At 44.0% G+C, this 19,822-nt stretch overlaps 1 gene segment (V, D, J or C); it reads right to left on the bottom strand.

Moving 5' to 3' along the window:
* Positions 1 to 4,828: 4,828 nt before the first annotated feature.
* Positions 4,829 to 19,822, bottom strand: part of LOC144687997 (Ig heavy chain C region-like) — a 35,257-nt gene continuing 20,263 nt past the window's right edge. Inside the window, 3 exon segments of the C gene segment in view lie at positions 4,829 to 5,151; positions 7,897 to 8,238; positions 8,367 to 8,491. Coding sequence covers positions 4,829 to 5,151; positions 7,897 to 8,238; positions 8,367 to 8,491 — 790 coding nt within the window.

The raw sequence follows: 19,822 nt of genomic DNA on the forward strand, positions 1-19,822 counted from the left end.
CTTGAGTCCCTAACACATGGTGGGAAGCGATCAAGGAGAACATCAAGAAGTTTCTCATCCTCAAAGGTGTCCATAAAGCTAGAAAGGAACAGAGGGAAATGTCCCGACTCCAGAAGAACATGCAAAACCTGTTCTGGCTGCAGTCGATGGGGGTCGATATGAAGGAGGAACTCCAAGGGGTGAAGAGCCAGCAAGCCTCATTGTTTCTCTCTGAGGCCTCCAAGATCATCTTCCAGTTCAGAGTCCTCTGTGGAGCAGGATAAGATGTGTTCACCTTTCTTCTTCCAAAAGGTACAGAGAGAGCTCTGTGATCATCAGACTAAAGGAAGAAGATGGCTCAGTAAAATCATCGCAGTCTGACATTTTGAGGATCAGCAAATACTTTTATGCCAGGTTGTATAACGTGAAGCCGACAGACAGCATGACTTCCAGTCCTTCCTGCCCTCTATCATGGAGGTCTTAGACGACAGTACTCGGGAGAGTCTGGACAAGCCACTAACTCCTGATGAAATGACTAAGGCCCTTGAGTCCTTCGAGAAGAGTAAAAGTCCCAGAAGTGATGGCTTGCCAGCTGTGTTGTATTCAACCCTGTAGGATTGCGTCGGCCCAGAATTCCTAGAAGTGCACGAGCGTATGCTCCTGGCCGGCAGTATGTCAGAATCCATGAGGAAGGGGATCATCACCCTCATCAACAAACAGAATGGGGAAAAGGAGGAAATTAGAAATTGGCGACCCATCTCACTGTTGAATGTAGACTATAAGATCTGTCCAAGGTCATCCCCAATTGGGTCAAGTCTGATCTGGAGTTGGTGATCTACCCTGACCAAGCTTGCACTGTACCTGGCAGGAAGATCTCTGACAGCCTTGGGCTACTCAGGGATATGATTGCCTATGTATGGGACAGGAGAGTGGATACCTGTCTCATCAGCCAGGACCAAGAAAAGACCTTTGACAGAATATTGCACATATACATGGTGGATGTGCTCTCCAAAATGGGGTTTGGGGAGGGAATCTCTAACTGGATCCAACTGCTCTACACAAACACCTATAGCGCAGTTTCAATCAATAGGTGGGAAACAGAAAGCTTTCCAATTAAATCTGGAGTCAGGCAGGTCTACACTTTCTCCCCTGTCCTGTTTGTATGTTGCATAGAACCCTTTTCTGATTCCATCAGGAAGGATCCGGGCATAAGAGGTCTGACGGAACCAGGCAGTGGAGGCACTCAGCCCGAAGCCTCCCTGTACATGGACGATGTCGTCGTCTTCTGCTCGGATTGGCTGGCAGTGTGCAGACCGATCAACATCTGCAACCAGTTTGAACTGTCCTCAGGAGCCATGGCAAATTGTGGCAAGAGCGAGGCCATGTTCTTTGGGAACTCGGCTGACTGATCCTTTGTCCCCTTTACTGTCAGGTCAGATGGCCTGAAGGTGCTGGAGATATGGTTCGGAGCGACCAGGGTATGCGTTAGAAATTGGATGGAGTGAGTGGCTATGGTGAAAAGAAAACTGGGCACATGGGAGCGACGCTCTCTCTCCATTGCGGGTAAGAACCTGGTCATCAGGTGTGAGGCACTGTCGGTGTTTCTGTACGTGGCACAGATCTGGCCCATTCCTCACTCCTGCGCAGTGATGATCACCTGAGCCATCTTTCACTTTATCTGGAGATCGAAAATCGATCGTTTTTGCAGGGACACGATGTACAAGCCTCTAAATAAAGGGGGGGAAACGTACCCAACGTTGCCCTCATCCTGATGGCCACCTTTGTGTGTGGCTGCATCAAGCTGTGCATAGACCCTAGGTACGGAAACACCAAGTGTCACTGCGTGCTGAGGTTCTACCTGACCCCGGTATTGAGAAGGGTGGGTCTGGCCATGCTGCTGCGGAACCCTCCAAGTATTTGGACTTTGCTGTCCCACCTGCCCCTCGTGGAAAAGTGTATGTAGAGAAACACTTTTGACCACAAGTCAATCAGGCAGTGGTTGGCACGTAATATCCTAGCGGCCCTGAGGGAAAAAGAGATGATGGATTCTGTTGGATGGTTCCCGGACTGGACTGCCAAAGTAATTTGGCAGAATTCCTCATCACCAGAACTTTCCAACAAGCACCAAGCCATAGCTTGGCTGGTGACGAGAAAGGCCCTCCCCGTCAGACCCTTCCTACATGCCAGGAGTTTCACCCCCACCACACATTGCCCTCGAGGTGGCTATGGTGGGGAAGAGGCAATTGTTCACCCCCTTGTGGAACGTGCCTTTGCAAAGAAGATCTGGAGAGAGATGCAATGGTATTTGTCAAGGTTCATCTGGAGCAGCTCTGTGACACACGATTCTGTGCTCTATGGGCTGCTCCCAGGGGCACGCACTGAGCCAAGCATCAACTGCAGCTGGAGGATCATCAACTCAGTGAAAGATGCTCTTTGGTCTGCCCGAAACTTGTTGGTCTTCCAGTGCAAAGAATTGCTCCTGACCGAGTGGTCAGACTGCAGACTGGCACATTCCAAGGTCCAGGGCTACGTTCTGAGGGATGCACTAAAGCTTGGGGCAGCAGCCACAAAGGTGCAATGGGGAAAGGTTGCTGTCTAAGACCTCCTGTCTGCCATAGTGCACCGAGGGGCTGGGAATTGTCTCGACCCCTCAGGCTGTATGACTCACAATGAATGTTGCAGTGAATACTAAATGGATCATAATTGTATTGAAGCACCTCAGAGTGCAACATGATTGATGTCGATAACTTGAATACCATTGCACTGTCTGACTGTCTGTAATGACCATTTTGAAATGGTTGTAATATTCTTTGATTGCATTGAAGCACCTCATGATCTATCTGGAAAACTTGAATATGATTGCACTTTTACTGAGTGAATTTTGAAATGTTTTGTAATGTTCTTCAGATATTTTTATGGATAAAGTATATTTTTCCAAAAAAAAATTTTAGCTAACATATTCTTTAATTTAGCTTAATTGGTGTTGGCCTTTGTGCATAATTAATCTTGATAATAAGGAAATGAATTTTTCAATCTGATTTTGGGCACACGTCTTTATATAATTTGCATGAACTTTTGTTCAAATCAGATTTCAATGCACTCTTTACTGCCATTTTGCTTCTGTATTTTTACTTAAGGTATGTAAGAAGGCTTTATATTAATCTTTAATGCAAAATTCCTTAAGGAGCATTAGTATTAACTTGCATATGTTTAAACCCCAATCCTATTATAAAAGTATCGATTAATTAATAGCTCTTTATTTATATTATAATTGAGACCCATATTACTTAGCTGTCTGTTTCTGGGCTGGTATCCAACTTTTCATGCAAGTTGTCTGGTCTTTATCTATTGTTACCATAGCCACGAACATTCCAATGGTGCAGACTTATCCTGATTGTTTTAAAATTTTAGGGTCATTCTTTTTCAAAATAACCATAGATGGATTCTAAAGAATTAATCTAATTTAAATATAATGACTTAAAAACTTAACATAATACAGCTTGGGTTATATCTTATAAAAGTTGAAATAATAATGTAAGATCGTTTAATTATCAAGGGTTAAATCTTTGGCTTTAAACCTGAGTCATAACCAAGGTACACCCCTTGCAATCTGATGTTACAGACACACAGTTCACTACATAGTTATGCATTGCATTGTTGTAAAGTAGATGCAGTAATTTCTTCTCCGCCGATGCTGCCAGACCTGCTGAGTTTTTCCAGGTAATTCTGTTTTTGTTTTGGATTTCCAGCATCCGCAGTAGCTTTTAGCTTTTTGTTTTTATCTGCAGTAATTATGTTGAACTGAACAGAAGTTTGTACTTTTTCAAATTTGCGATATCATGTATTTTAAAAAGGATAATTTTTGACGAGTTTTAATTTAGTTAAACCTTTTAAAATAGCTATTGATTCATTTAAAATCTTCAATTAAATTTATTTGAGGTTCACTACATTAAAACCATTTCTTGCTGGCTTCCCTAATTCATTGTCACTATAACAACGCATGAAATGGTTGCTGTCAGGAGACCACGTCTCACTTCTAAGATGGCTTCTTTTGCCGCCGTTAGCTTCTTCAATAAATTTAGGCCGAGAATAAGTTACTTACAGTTTGCATTCTTTATTACCTTATTTATTTATTGTAGTCCTAAATCAGTCTGAATAAGGAAGACGATTTACTGAAGGGATACCGACCCGAGTTTATGATTAGTGTGACGCTGAATTTCAAAAGCGTGAATCTTGTCTCAGCTGAAATATAAACAGAAAGTACTGGTGCAGGAGCAGAAAATGCACGGCGTTTGGCCCCGGTGTCGAAAAGATAGGCGGTCACGAAATTTGCCCTGAAAGTCTGTAAACTGGTGATTTGGAAGTACTAAGTGCTTTGAATCCTTGTCATAAGCGGGGATATAGCGATCAGCTCTATCCCGTCACGGACAAATTTCAGCCTGGTCTATCTTTAAAAGCATGATGCAAGATCCCTTTCATGCCTACGGGTACATCAGTTCATTATTCCCACTGATGTCACGCCTCTACATAAATGTGCAGAATGCAGAAAATAAAAACCTTCGAGATTTGTCACGATTAGAAAATTGCTATGAATTGTTGCAGGGGGAGCAGACAGAAAATAACGATAACGCCTGAGATAACGGAAGTCATTTTATTACACTGCGAGTATTTGCAACATTACACTGAAACATTGATCAGTTCAGAACGGACACATTGTAAAATACAGACAGCGAGATCGAGCCAACAAACTGCAACTTGTTTTGATTTAAAATGTTCCACTTTACAGCACTTGTTATTTTTAAACAAACTACACTACTGGCACAACAAATCAGCGCATAACATGTTTGAATCACACGCAGCTGGATCTTGATATGCTTGATCGGAACGGGTTTGCCTGAGTCTCGTGTTTAACCAGACAGGAGTAAAGCTCGTGTGAGTTCCAGTCTGACGCTGACAGAGTCAGATAACTGCTCACACTGAAAGTGTTGTCCGTCTCCTGCTGGATCCGACTGGTCTCAACCCCATTGCCTCTGACACTGCCATCTACAGTCCATTCAATCTCCACAGCTCCAGGGTTAAAACCGCTCACCAAACACACCAGGGTCGCCGTGTTCTTCGCTGTGATTTGATCCGATGAAGGCGGAAGGAGGGAGACCGAGGGGACCCGTGGATCTGGAAAGTGGATAAGACAAAGAAGATTCGCCTTTAATAGACATAAAAGTCGGAATCAATGTCCTACATTGTGCAATCTTTGAAAATTACACGTTACTCTACAAATCTATGAGGAATTTAGCACAAGGGAACCTCATTGGTGTTAACTGCACAACCCCTAGGGCCGGCGGTCCTGGACAATATATATAACCTGTGAAGATATTCCTACTTTTTCTGCACGACAAGGAACACATGCAAATTCTTCAGAGGAAAATAATGCGAAACAATGAGGACAGAAAATAATGTAAGGATTGAAAAAGCAATTAATTGGTATTCGGAATAAATCTTGGAACAAAATTGAGAGCAAAGATTCTGCAAGATCTACCTCAGAACACTCGAGTCCAAACAACTTCCTCTTGAAAAAACTATTAACTAAGTGTTAAGCAATTTCCAGTTTGCATTTCTTTTCACATAAGTGGTAAATACTGGGCTAATATTTGGATTTCGGCACACTCAGTGCCGAGGCCGCTTCGTTCCCCCCTGGTTTGCACAATGTTTCTCGCCAGTCCTCACTCACGCACCCCCACCCCCCACAAAATCCCACAAGCCCCACCCCACCCGATGATTTAAGGTGTAACACTTAAGAAAACTATTTCTATCACATTCAAAATACTTTCTTTGGGAACATCGTTCAGTTGACGGTGTCAAAATGATACATCTTCATTAAACATAAAACTTTTTCCAACAACCATTATTTGTAGTGTCGCCAATTATGGGCTGCCATGTTTCTTACATTACACGCGTGATTGTCCTGAAAACAAGATGCACCGACTCAACTGTGAAGCGCGCTCATATGTCCTGAGGTCGTGATAGGCGCTATTCCAATGCAAGTTCTTTTTTTCTTATTCTTAAACAGAAATACTTCCATGATAGTCACAATGAAAGATCACCCAGTGTAAGAAGATTGAAAACAAACTGTCACAATCTCCTGCCTCTTTAACTGACAGTTTGCACCATGCACCACAAGTGCCAGCTGCAATGACAAACTCTCGGTAAATTGTTCATCTCATGTAAAATAACGAAGAAAGGGCTGAAACATTACTCTTTTGTTCAATTCCAGAGCTATAGGCTGAACCACTACAATTGGTTGCGGCATTGAGATGTGGTGTCAGTTGTATCAGGGGGCCTCATCTGTACCAGATTTGCCTGTGCCGGCTTAACTATCTACTGCCGTTCTGAGAGTCGGAACCCACAAGGTCGCTTTACTTTTCTGACATTGTAATTTGGAGGCTGACTCACCGCGTAGTCTGAAAACTCTTTATCAGAGTTTTATGATCTCCCTACATTACCCGGAGTTTAGCTGAACATCATGATACTGAAATATCTGAAATCTCGTCGGGTAATTGAGCAGTTTTTGTCATCAGTTTCTATTATTGGCTAAACAATAGTTTTTAAGCGAGACCTTCCTACGCTAACATTTGTAGTAAAAGTCTAGTATTAGAGGGATAACTGAAAATATGAAAGAGCATTTTCTATTTTCTATCTCGTCTCTGTCCATTTCATTTCGATGCCGCCGAAAAACCAAGTTAAAATGGCAACAGAATCTCCGAGTTGTCAGTAATATCCCTCCTCTTAGGCTAATCACAGAATCAGCAGTAAAGTGCAATTGAGTGAATAAAAGAAACAGGTACAACAATCTGAACATCTACTCCGAGATACGCACACACAGTTCATCGGGTGGAAGATAATGATCCACTGATGTATTAAGGAAATAGATGTCATTCATTTACTGATGCTTGTTATTGAGTGTGCAGAAACTGGATGGGTGTTCATCATTATCACTAGCTGATACCAGTTTTCTTATTGTAGTCAGAGGGGATTATGGTGAAATGGGGTGTTGAGAATCTTACTTTGAACGGTTTCCACTGAGTTTGAAGACGAGATTGAGTTGCAGCAAGTTGCCACACTAACTTTCTCATTCCAAAAATGGGGATTAAAGCGTGTTATTGCTCTGAGTGGAGTGAAAGTTTTGAATTTGCGTTTTAGGCTTTTGAGCGGGGCAATCAGCGCCGGGGCTGCCAGTCTAAAAACCGTGTGGGATTCGTGGAATCTTAGAATTACAGAGCAGAGAAGAATCGCGCCTTAGAATTACAAAGAACAGGAGGCCAATCGCGCTTTTTGAAAGGCGCGTGCACGATGTCTGTTTCCCAAACATTTGGTTTTCCTTCTTTAAATGTTTCTACACTTTCCATATAAACACCACGATGGTTCCTCTCGCCCCGTCATTAAGGCTAGGCCTCAGCAGTCCGAACAGCCCCTTGGGTAAAGAATATATCCTACCCTGTCCCTTCATTCTTCTAGTAATGACATTCAACTGATGCCCTCAGGTTACGGACTGACGGGAAGGTGAAATTATCTGTTTCCATCTTGTTATAAGAATACGGAACATGACTCTGCAAATTTCCGCCAGGCCATTCAGGCAGTTTCCAGTGGACCGAGCTCCACTCCCGCTCTCTCAACTTAAAACCTCGCAGTATGGATTCATCTGAGAAAAGATTAGCCCTGTGTGCTTTTTAAAGCCTGCACACTCTCCGTAAAATTGGCCACATTTATGCCTGACTATCTTTTGTATGTCAAACGACACTCATTCACTAGCCCTGTATAAATATATTTTAAGAACTATCATCTTGATTTGCTCTAACTCAACCTACCAAACCAATAGATTTAGTGTTTTTAAAGAGTGCCTGCAGCAAATAATTTACTTACTGTCCAGGTTCAGCTTGGTTCCTCTCCCGAAGGTCGCTATTCTACTGCTACCTACAGCACAGTAATAATCGGCTGCGTCCTCCGATTTCACGTTGGTGATGGTTAAATGCATCGTGTTAGTCGATGATTCCACAGCCCCGGTAAATCGATCTGGAATACCCGAAGCTGTATCATCGTACTCGTCCCAGACCAATACAGGGGCACTGCCGGGTTTCTGCCAGTACCAGCTCGTGGAGTAGCTGTCAATGCTGCCTCCGGACATGGTACAGGTGATCTTGACGGTTTTCCCCGGGGATGTTGAGATGGATCCCGGTTGAGTCAGGACAGGATCCGCGTTTGTGCCTGGCGAAATAATAATTATTGACCAGTCACACTATGCAATTGTGAATATTGTTTGTAAGTTAGCTCTGTTAAACACAAGCACACAGAATACGAGCGATGTAAATAGCAGCGATAGTGCGGGTACTTACTGTGGAGACAGAGCATCAGTGCGGAGAGAACTCGAACCAACTGAGTCATGGTGAAGGCTCTAGTGAGGGTCAGAGAGAAAATAGTTCCTGACACAACGTGTGGCTGGACTCTTTCTGAACCTCGTCTTAAGAAGTTTCAACCTTGGCCACGTCACTGAATATTAAACATGCATGCAAATCTCCATCCACCCAAAGGGGGTAATGGAATCTCATGTCCTGAGTTGACTGACATTTGCGTAGCTTCGTATGCTAGCCATTTTAGAAAGCGAGAAACAAAATGTCAAAGAGATAGAAAGCAACACGACAATAAATGAATATCAGAAAATAAAAGGGCGGATGAAACATGGGGGGTTGGATGAACCGAAGTCTGGGCTTTAAAAGGCTGAAGATTAAAATAAAGAGTAAAAGCTGAGCGCGGTAAGCGGATTAATGATCATAGGTTTCCGTGGATAGTCAAATTGGGAAAATAGGGTGAGTTGAGATTTGATTTGTACACAGCGAAAAATTAAAAGACATCGAGCATTGCCCTTATTTAAATAAGGGATTAGATAGATATATGGAGAAATAGATAGATAGATAGATAGATAGATAGATAGATAGATAGATAGATAGATAGATAGATAGATAGATAGATAGATAGATAGATAGATAGATAGATAGATAGATAGATAGATAGATAGATAGATAGATAGATAGATAGATAGATAGATAGATAGATAGATAGAGAGATAGATAGATAGATAGATAGATAGATAAAGAGATAGATAGATAGATAGATAGATAGATAGATAGATAGATAGATAGATAGATAGATAGATAGATAGATAGATAGATAGATAGATAGATAGATAGATAGATAGATAGATAGATAGATAGATAGATAGATAGATAGATAGATAGATAGATAGATAGATAGATAGATAGATAGATAGATAGATAGATAGATAGATAGATAGATAGATAGATAGATAGATAGATAGATAGATAGATAGATAGATAGATAGACAGACAGACAGACAGTGAAGGATGGATATCACACAGGAACGTTTTGTTTTTGTTGCGCCTTGGGATGTGAGTGAAGTGCCAAAAATATCCCGGGAGCAACCTAGGGAAGCGTGCGTGATTTAGGTGTTGTGAGAGAAGTATGGATGATGGAGTGCAACCTTTCGCAAGAAGTTTTATTTATGGGCCTGAGAGATATACTTAATGTCACAGGAAACCGCGCGTTTCAGAATATCAATGTATTGAAGATTGAATGGTATATGGGTCAAACGTAGCAGTTGTTAATTGATAGTTATGGCAAACTGCAAGATGAAACATAGTTGTGCGATAATATTGTAGAAAACATTGTAAGAAATTCCATTTGTGCTTAATTTAAAAATAAGAAGCAAAATTCATAAAATATTTTAAATGTTCAAAACTAATAATAAATTATTAATAACTAGTAATATCATAATCTTCCATTGCCCTCTAACTACAGCTGAATTTGGGGGCCGATTAGCTTGGTTAACTCTATTACCTAGCGTGTGGTTCAGGATAACGGCAACTGCGCCAGTTCGCTTCCCGTTCCGGCTGAAGTAGACACAGGACGTGCCATCTCACCCTGGAGAGTGGAACGCAATAGCAAACCAACACCGAGAAATGCTGCCATGAAAACGGCTCAGGCTGAGGCACCAGCAGAGAATGAGCCAAGGACCTGCTTTCGGGCAGAGGACACATCAATGAATGAACAGGGGAAACGCTCGAGGATTAGGAAGTAGCAAATGTGGCACCCTGTTCATGAAAGGGTGTAAGGACATTCCTAGTATATGTAGACAGGACAGTTTACCATCAAAGGTGGATAAGGCCTCAGAATTAATAATGAAGTAATGCTATTGGAGGGATTTGAGTTTATTAAAGTGAGCCAGCAGGGATTTGTAAAGAGCAGATTGTGTTTGGTTAATCTGATTGCATTTTCTGATGAAGTAACAGAAAAAGTTGATTAAGGGAATGCAATGGATGTTTCTTGCATAGATTTTAATAAATCCTTTGGTAAATTACCACACAAAAGGCCGGTTAACAAAACTGGGGCTCGTGCAATAGGAGTGTGAGTGCCAGCTTGGATTTTTTTTAAATGCCTTAAGGACAGAAAGCAGTGGATCATGGTAAAATGTTCTTATTCTGACTAGAGGATGGTAGACAATAGTGTTTCCCAACTGTCAGTGCTAGGGCGACTGCTTTTTGATGTACATATGTTTTTTATATATATATATATTATACATATGTATAAACGACTTGGATATTGAAATACAGAGTGAAATGTCAAAATTTGCTGAGGTGTCAAACTTCAAGGTGTGGCAAACAGTGAGGCTGATACCTATCGACTGCACAAAAGGCTAACAGAATAGATAGACAAGTAACAGATGGAATTTAATACTGAGTCGTGTGAGCTGCTGAATTTTAGTAGAAGGGATAGGGAGAGTCAATACATTTTTTTTAATCAATCATGAGATGTGGGCATCCCTACTTAAGGCAGCGGTTATTGCCCATCCCCGATTGCCCTTGAGAAGGGCAGTTACTTATATATATGCTTTACTATCTACTTAAATTCCGCAGTTCTAAAGATTGTGCAGGGCCAGAGGGACCCGAAGGTTCTTGTGGACAGATCTGGAAACGTAGAAGGACATAATGAGAGATTAGTATTTTTTATTATTTCATGGATTGTAGGTGAGGCTGTCAAGGCCAGTATTTATTGTCCATCCCGAGAAAAATATATGGAATCTTGGGCTTCATGAACAGAGATAATAAATACAAGATCAGGGAAGATATTCTGAAGCTTTACATAGTTCTGGATAGGCCATAACTAGAGTGTTGCGTGTAGTTCTGATCACGACACTTTAGGAAGGATATGAAGGTCCTGAAGAGGACATTTATCAGAATGATTCTAGGAATGAGGAAATTTAGCTACACTGTTAAGTTGGAGACCTGGGGTTGTTCACCTTGGAGAAAAGGGGAATTTGATTGAAGTGCAAAAGTCGATGGCAGTTTTCGATAAGGTAGAGAAAGAAAAGCTGTTCCCATTCGCTGATGGCACTAGGTGCAGCAAACACAGGTTGAGGGTTTTGGGCAAGAAGAACAGGAAAGATGCGGCGAAGAGCTTTTTTTCACACAGCAAGTGATAACCAACACGAGAGTGGTGGGAACGGAGACAATCAATGATTTCAAAAGGAAATACGATGTGTACTTCATGGAAAATCACTTGCAGGGCTACAGGGATAGAGCGGCGGAATGGGACTGGCTGAATTGCTCTACAGAGAACTCGATGGGCCTAATGGCCTTCTTCTGTGCCGTAATGATGATATAACTATGACATTATAATAGTTTACCACACGACTTTATGCTTCTATGACCACTTGAAAGCATGATCCAGCTGAAATGCACACATATAACAACTGAATCATCGCACTGAGAGGCCTGACTGTCTTGGTCGCAGATATCGTCCCATAAATACACGAAATTATGGAATTATATAGCTCAGAAGGAGCCCAATCGGCCCATCGTGTGTATGTCTGCTCTGTGAAGCAGATACAAAATTTCACACACTGCTCTGCTCTATCTCCATGGCCATACATATTTTCCACCTTGGTTTATTTAGCGACTATCCTGTGTATGTTATTATTGAATCTTCTTTCATCACGCTCTCAGCCATTGCAATCCAGAACATAAAACCCCGCTGCGTCTTCCTTCCTCCTCTCTCTTCTATTTCTTTCCACAAACTCCTGTAATTCTGTGACCTAGAGCTTTCTGCCACTGGAAACCGTTTCTGCTCATTTACTCTATCAAACACCTACTTGAACATTTCCTTCAAAGCTCCGCTTGACCAACTCTGTTATAAAGAGAATGACCCTAGTTTCTCAAGTTCCATGTGTTTTCACTGAATGACAACTTTTCAAATTAAGTAGTATTCATGGTTTCCATCTAACTTTAAATACTATCGAATGGCCACAATAGAAAAGTATTGAATGCAAAGATCGTTTTAATGAGGCTTTTAAAAAGTTAGGTTTTCAACTAGAGACATCAGTGAGATGGCAGTGTCTGCTTCTCAATGTCTATTCTTGACAAGAGCTCACAGAGAGAAGGAGCATGGAGAGAGCTGAGAATGGGGAGACAGGAGCATGGGGAGCGCAGGAGCAAGGGGAGAGCAGAGCATGGGGGGAGCAGGAGCATGGGAACAGAAGAGTGTTGGGAGAGCAGGAGCATGGGGAGAGCAAGAGCATGGGTTGGGAAGAGCATGGGGGAGAGCAGGAGAATTGGGAAAGCAGAGTATGGAGGGCAGGAGCATGGGGAGAGCAGTGAAAAGGGGGGGGGGATGAGTATGGGGAGACAGGAGCATGGAGGGAGCTCCGCTTGTGGAGAGCAGAGCATGGGAAGCAGGAGCATGGAGAGAGCAGGGCAGGGAAAGAGCAGAGCATGGGGAGAGCAGGAGCATGTGGAGAGCAGGAGTATGGGGAAAGCAGAGCAGGGAGCAAGCAGGAGAATGGGGGAGAGAAGAGCATGGGGAGAGCAGGAGCATGGGAAGAGAAGAGTATTGGGAGAGCAGGAGCATCGGGAGAGCAGGAACATGGATAGGGAAGAGCATGGGGGAGAGCAGAAGAATGGGGAGACGAGTGTATGGAGGGCAGGAACATGGGGAGAGCAGGAGCATGGGAAGAGAAGAGCATTGGGAGAGCAGGAGCACGGGGAAAGCAGGAGAATGGGTAGGGAAGAGCATGGGGAGAGCTGGAGCATGGGCAGGGAAGAGCATGGGGAGAGCAGGAGAATGGGGAGAGAAGGGTATGGAGGGCAGGAGCATGGGGAGACAGGAGCATGGAGGGAGCTGAGTGCAGGGAAAGCGGAGCATGGGAAGAGCAGGAGCATGGAGACAGCAGAGCAGGGAGAGAGCAGAGCATGGGGAGAGCAGCAGCATGGGAAGAGAAGAGCATTGGGAGAGCAGGAGCATGGGGAGAGCAGGAGCATGTGTCGGGAAGAGCATGGGGGAGAGCAGGAGAATGGAGAGAGCAGGGTATGGAGGGCAGGAGCATGGGGAGACAGGAGCATCGAGGGAGCTGAGCTGGGAGAGAGCAGAGCATGGGAGGAGCAGGAAAATGGGGAGAGAAAAACATGGGGAGAGCAGCAGCATGGGAAGAGAAGAGCATTGGGAGAGCAGGAGCATGGGGAGAACAGAAGCATGTGTAGGGAAGAGCATGAGGGAGAGCAGGAGAATGGAGAGAGCAGAGTATGGAGGGCAGGAGCATGGGGAGAGGAGAGATAGGGGAAGGATGGAGGATGGGGAGACAGGAGCATGGAGGGAGCTGAGTTTGGGGAGAGCACAGCATGGGGAGAGCAGGAGCATGGGGAGAGTAGAGCATGGGGAGAGCACGAACAGGGGAAGAGAAGGGCATTTTGAGAGCAGGAGCATGGGGAGAGCAGGAGGGTGGGTCGAGCAGCGCATGGGGAGAACAGAAACATGGGGAGAGCAAAACAGGGAGAGAGCAGGAGCATGGGGAGAGCAGAAGGCGGAGAGAGCAAACACGGGGAGAACAAACACGGTGAGAACAGGAGCATGGGGAGAGAAGAGTGCGGAGAAATCAAGAGTCTGGAGAGAGGTGCACGGAGGGAACAGCAGGCCGCATAGATCAGGAATGCGGAGAGAATAGGAACACGGCAGAACCATATCAAGCGGGAAGCCGTTGACGGAGATAGACAGAGGAACCGAGAGAGAGCAGGAGCACGATTGCGCACAGCGCGCCTGCGGTCTCCCCTGACCTGCTTACTCTTGAATAGGGTGCCCTGGGCCGTGATCCAACTGTAACGCTAGACTAGTGTGGCACACCGGATGGAAGGTCTCTGATGGCCCTTCGGGGTATAGTTTATGTTGTCAGGGTTTTGCAGGCCAATCCTAAGCACCAAAAAATGCTAGTTAACTAGTTAAGGACAAAGTAGGAAGTTTAAATGGCTTATGTGAATAATTATGGCGGTTACGGAGGGAAATGTCTTTAAATTGTTAATACTTTGATTGGACCGTGATATATTTAACCGCAGGATGTTCTTTTTACTGACAAGGTTTGTCTGATGAGGGATCTCTTTCACGTTTCTGTGTACCAACTTTATGTGGTGCAGCATTGCCACCTACTGGTACAGTAACATATGACATAGAGGTGATGTGGCCGCCTGAGAACCAGCCGGTTCAAATTAAGCCACCTGCTATTGCTTTTAATTCGTCCGTCAGATCTATAAATATCAGTGAATTTCAGGACAGCTATGAGTTCAAGATTACGACCTATTTCTGAGGTCTAAACTCATACGTGACCATCAGATACTCTGCACGTCTTGCATCCACTATTCAGAATGTTATCGTGAATTAATAAACATATGACAGATAAACTACTGATGGGTTCTCAGATCTGTTTTACTAAATAAAAGTCTTAGGGTAACTGTTTTGACATAATGCCACAATCACTAGAGATGTATATTGGGAGTATCCTCTGGGGTTCTACCACTGCACTGCAATTTGTGCATCTAGTGCCTGTCTGGCGCCAATGTCCAAAACTAATTTCACCCTGTTATATGTTATCGGGAGGGATTGACCCTTGACATCGACCACGGGTCCCATATATTTTCGTGGCTGACTGCGACCTACTGCCTTCCTTCAGGAGGTAAATCGATACGCCTGCATTTTGCAAATCACTTACAAGAAGCACCGAGGATAACATTTATGGAATCTGGATGGGGGACTTCAATTACCAGAAGTGGCTCGGGAGTGCCGCTGCTGATCGAGCTGGCTAAGTCTTGAAGTACATAACTGCCAGGTTGGCTTTGTGCCAGCTTGTTTGAAAACTAACACGAAGCCAAACGTACTTGATCTTCTTGCTCTGAAGCAGAGATATAAGGACTCGAAACGTTAACTCTGCTTTTTTTTTCTCTCCACAGATGCAGTTCGACCTGCTGAGTTTTTCCAGCATTTTCTGTTTTTGTTACTTGATCTAGTTCTCGCTAACCTACGTGTCATTTGCCCTTGACAGTATTATTATGTCCCGTCTCACACTGAGGACGTTTTTCATCATGTTATGCGGTGCTACCACTGTGCTAAATGGGATAGATTCAGAACATGTCTAGCAGCTCGAGGCTGGGCACTGTGGGTCAGCAGCAGCAGACGTTTTTTCCACAGCAATCTGTAACCGCGTGGTCAGGCATATCCCTCGGCCTACCATTAGCATCAAGCCAGGAGGCCAACGCTGGCCCAACTAGGTGTATAGGAGACCATGTCAGGAGCAACACCAGAAAAACATGAGGAATCAATCTTATGAAGCTAAAACAAGGACTACATGCATTCTAAGGATGGAAGCAGTAAGCTATAGATAGGACTAAGCAACCACAACTGATCAGATCCAAATTTTGCAATCTTGCCATATCCAGTTCTGAGTGGTGGTGAACAATAAACCGAAGGGAAGAGGAGGCTCACGTACATCTCTACAATAGTGAAGGAGCCCAGCTCACGACAACAAAAGACAAGCTGAAATATCCTACAATTGAAGCGTTAAGAGGGTGACCTATCTCGGCCTCTTCCAGGAAGTCGCTACCATCACATGTGCCAGACTTCAACCAATTGGCCTCACTCCATGTGATATCAAGAAACGGCTTCTTAGCCAGCTCGATCAGCAGCGGCACTCCTGAGCCACATCTGGTAATTGAAGTCCCCACCCAGATTACATTCTTGTTATCCTCGGTGCTTCTTGCAAGTGATTTACAACATGAAGGAGTATCGATTTACCTCCTGAAGGAAGGCAGAAGGTCGCAGTCAGCCCCGAAAATTTATGGGGCCCTTGGTCAATGTCAAGGGTTCCCATGGTCAGTCCTTCCTGATAAGTAAAGGCTATTGGCCCCAATAACATCCCATTCTAGTGCTGAAGGCTTATGCACCAGAACGAGCCGCACTCCTAGATAAACTGTGGCAACATTGACGTCTATTCGACAAACTACAAAATTGTCCAGGTATGTCCTGTCCAGCTAAAGCAAGGGAAGTACAATCTGACCAATCACCTCTCCGCAGTCCATTCTCAATGATCAGCAAAGTGAGGGAATGTGTCATTGCAATATCATTACGTGTCAACCTACTCCAGACCTAATTAAAGTCTTGGTCCAAATATCAACAAAATAACTGAATTCCGGTGGTGAGGTGAGAGTGGCTGTCTTTGAAATCAAAGCAGTGTTTGATCGAGTACAGCATCAAGGAACTATAGTAAAATTGACGTCAGGGGAAAGCTGTCCAATTACTGGAGTCATGCCTAACGAAAAGGAAAATGGTTGTGATTTTTGGAGGCTAATTGTCTCATCGCTAGGACGTCACTGCCAGCGTTCCCCTGGGCAGTTTCCTCGCCCCAACTATCATCAGTTAGTTCATCAATGACTCTCCCTCCATCAAAGGTTCAGGGTTGGCGATTTCGCAGTTTTCATTTCCTTTTGCAGCTCTTCAAACAATGAACTAGCCTATGTCCGCATTCAGCAAGACCTGGACATTCAGGGGTGGCCTGTTTAGTAGCAAGTAACATTAGTGCTGTATAAAAGCTAGGCCAATGATCATCTTCAACAAGAGATTGTCTAATCACTTCCTCTTCATTTTCATTTGGATTGCCATCATATTCCTGGCCCGGTCACCATTGAACATAAATGTAACTGGAAAAGTCAGGTAGAAACTGTGGCCGCCAGAGCAGGTCCGATGCTGAGTATTCTGCGGCGAGTAACTCACTCACTGATACCCAATGCCTTTCCATCATTCACAAGGCACAAGTGTGGACTGTAACATAATAATTTCCACTCTCCAACAACACTCAATCAGCTCAACGCCAGTCGTTTGATCAACACTCCATCCATCACCTTAAGCATTCGGTCCCTCCTTCACTGGCACATTGTGGCTGCAAGACGCACTGCAGCAACTCATCAAGCTCCCTTTGAAGGTACCTTCCTAACCCGTGAACTCTACACCTAGGAGGACGAGGCAGCAAATATATGGGAAGACCACCGCCTGAAGGTTCCCCTCCAACTCACGTGCCATCCTGCTGAGTCAATATCAGGGAACTCCACACCTAACAGCACTGTGCGTGTATCAGCACCACAGAGACGTGTTCAGAAGTTTCCTCATCACCACTGTCTCACGAGCAATTCGTGGGGAACAATAAATGCTGACATTGCCAGGGGCAGCGACATCACATCTGGGATTTTTTTTAAAACGGGAAAATAACAAGGAATTTCTGACTGAGACCTCCAAGCCCATCTCAGGAAACATGAGTTAAGGAGGCAGAGGCTCGTGGATGTCTTCGTCAACAAATCTATCAAGAATATCCATCCTTGCCAGCTTGGCGGAGGAGAGAAGTGGCAATGGCGCTAGATGCCTACACTCTCACTCCCAGGATTGTCGAGGAGTGCCAGAAGAAGCTCACCAATATGACTAGGAAAAGCTAGGTAATACACCAGACACCGGGTATCAACACACTCTTCATCATCCTAAAGCAACACTCGGTCAACTAACATTTCATAACTCACTCAGGTTAAAGGAGATTCCAACTCAGAACCTTACACTATGGTTATCCGCTTCCCTAACTTACGTGGTAACTCAAAATATCCTTCTAAGCCCCAGTTAGCACCTCGGAAAGGCAATCCGGGGAAGGAGCGTGTTAGGAATTAAGAGGCTTGCTTGGGTGCGCTCTGGATTTCATGATATTAAAACTGATTGTATCTCGGCATTGCGCTTTGTTACTGATGGAGGTTAGAGTCATACCTGAAACGATGCCGTTATTTGGTTCTGAACTGTACACCACAGTGGCGATGACTGGTGCCTCCATGTAGCGACAAAGGGGTGATGTGGTGTGTTGTTGGGATTGTAACGGGTTAATGAAACATGCCTTTATTGCAAATTTGAGGTGAGGAGGAAGTGATGCGATAGTGTCAAAGGCAAACTTGACTGATGTTTGTGTTCTGATGTAGCAACACTGAGGTTTTCCCGATGTTGGTCATCATGATTATCTGCACCAGGCAGTTCAGAGTTTATATCTAAGCCTCACCTGCAATATCAGAACACAAGTGTTGTGGTTTGTTTTAATGATGCATTTGGAAAAGGGCACAACAAGTTGTGAGTTTTTCGTGAAACATGATTCCCGAAATGTTTGTTTAGATTTGCTCTTGTTCGCCTCCTGAACATGGACACGCAGGAGACATTATTTTAGAAGGTTTACGAGTTCACCAGCCACAGCAAAGGGGGAAATCTTCACAATGCATTTGCAAACACTGACAACTCTAGAACGACAATATACAATTTCTGCCTGATTGGTCGGTCGTTTGATTGGGTGGGCGCACGTGCCTCTCTCACTCGCGCCGGAGTGGGAGGGTTCAGGGCAGGAGGGTAGGAGGAGACAGCATGGGAGAGGGGACGACATGGGAGGGCAGACACTAATTCGTTGTTTCCTGCAGCTCAGCTAGTAGTCAGTTAAGGGACATGCTGAGCTGTTTCGTTGCAATCTTCGATGTTCAAACTGCTGTTTTTTAAATAATTTGTATTTTACACGAGGCGTACTGTTTGACTTCCGTGTCAATGATTGCTCTCATTTGCAAACCACCCTCCTCTAGAAAACAGAGTGCGTCACTAGCTGTCTTAAGTACTTAAATTTAATAAATGTAATACTTAAATTTATTCATGTGCCCGTTGATTGAACATAACACTCTCGTATACTTTGAATTTGTTTTAAAACAGCGTCACCGCTGGGACAACTCTTTCAATGGGGGTCCAACTCCAGTGATTCGAAACAAAATTATTTGTTGCCCTACCATACCTGGAAAATACAAGTAGATTAATGAAAAAATCAATGAAGACATTTTTGATTTGTGTCTAATAGCGATGAAAAACTGTGTGAAACCAGTAATTGGGATTGAGACAAATTCTCAATCTTCATTTTTTCAGTATATTTGAAGTCAACAGGACGTGATTTCGTGTGAACAACTGCAGTGTGATCCTGTCGTCCTATTTAAATAGCTGGTCACTCTATAGTATCCATGGCGTAGAAGAAAACCATTCGGCCCAACTGGTCTATGCCATGTTCCTACTCCACACAAGCATCCGTCCACTGTAATTCCTTCTTCCCACCCTGCCTCCATATCTCCCTGCCCAATTCTTCCTCACTTAAGCAACAAGATTCCCCTTCAACGTATCAGGGCTACGAGCCTCAACCATTCCATGTGAAAGTGAATTCCACATTCTCAACGCTCTCTGGATAAATACATTTCTCCCAATAGAAGCACAGTAACAAGAGTGAGACGATTCAGCCACTCCAGTCTGTTCCAACAATTCAATTAGATCAGAGCTGACCTGTGCCTCAAGTCCATTTACCCGCCTCTGTCCCATATTCCGTGATAAACCTCACCTAATAAAACCTATCCACCTCAGTCTT

The sequence above is a fragment of the Cetorhinus maximus genome, chromosome 12 (assembly GCF_964194155.1).
Source record: "Cetorhinus maximus chromosome 12, sCetMax3.hap1.1, whole genome shotgun sequence".
NCBI classification, from domain to species: Eukaryota; Metazoa; Chordata; class Chondrichthyes; order Lamniformes; family Cetorhinidae; genus Cetorhinus; species Cetorhinus maximus.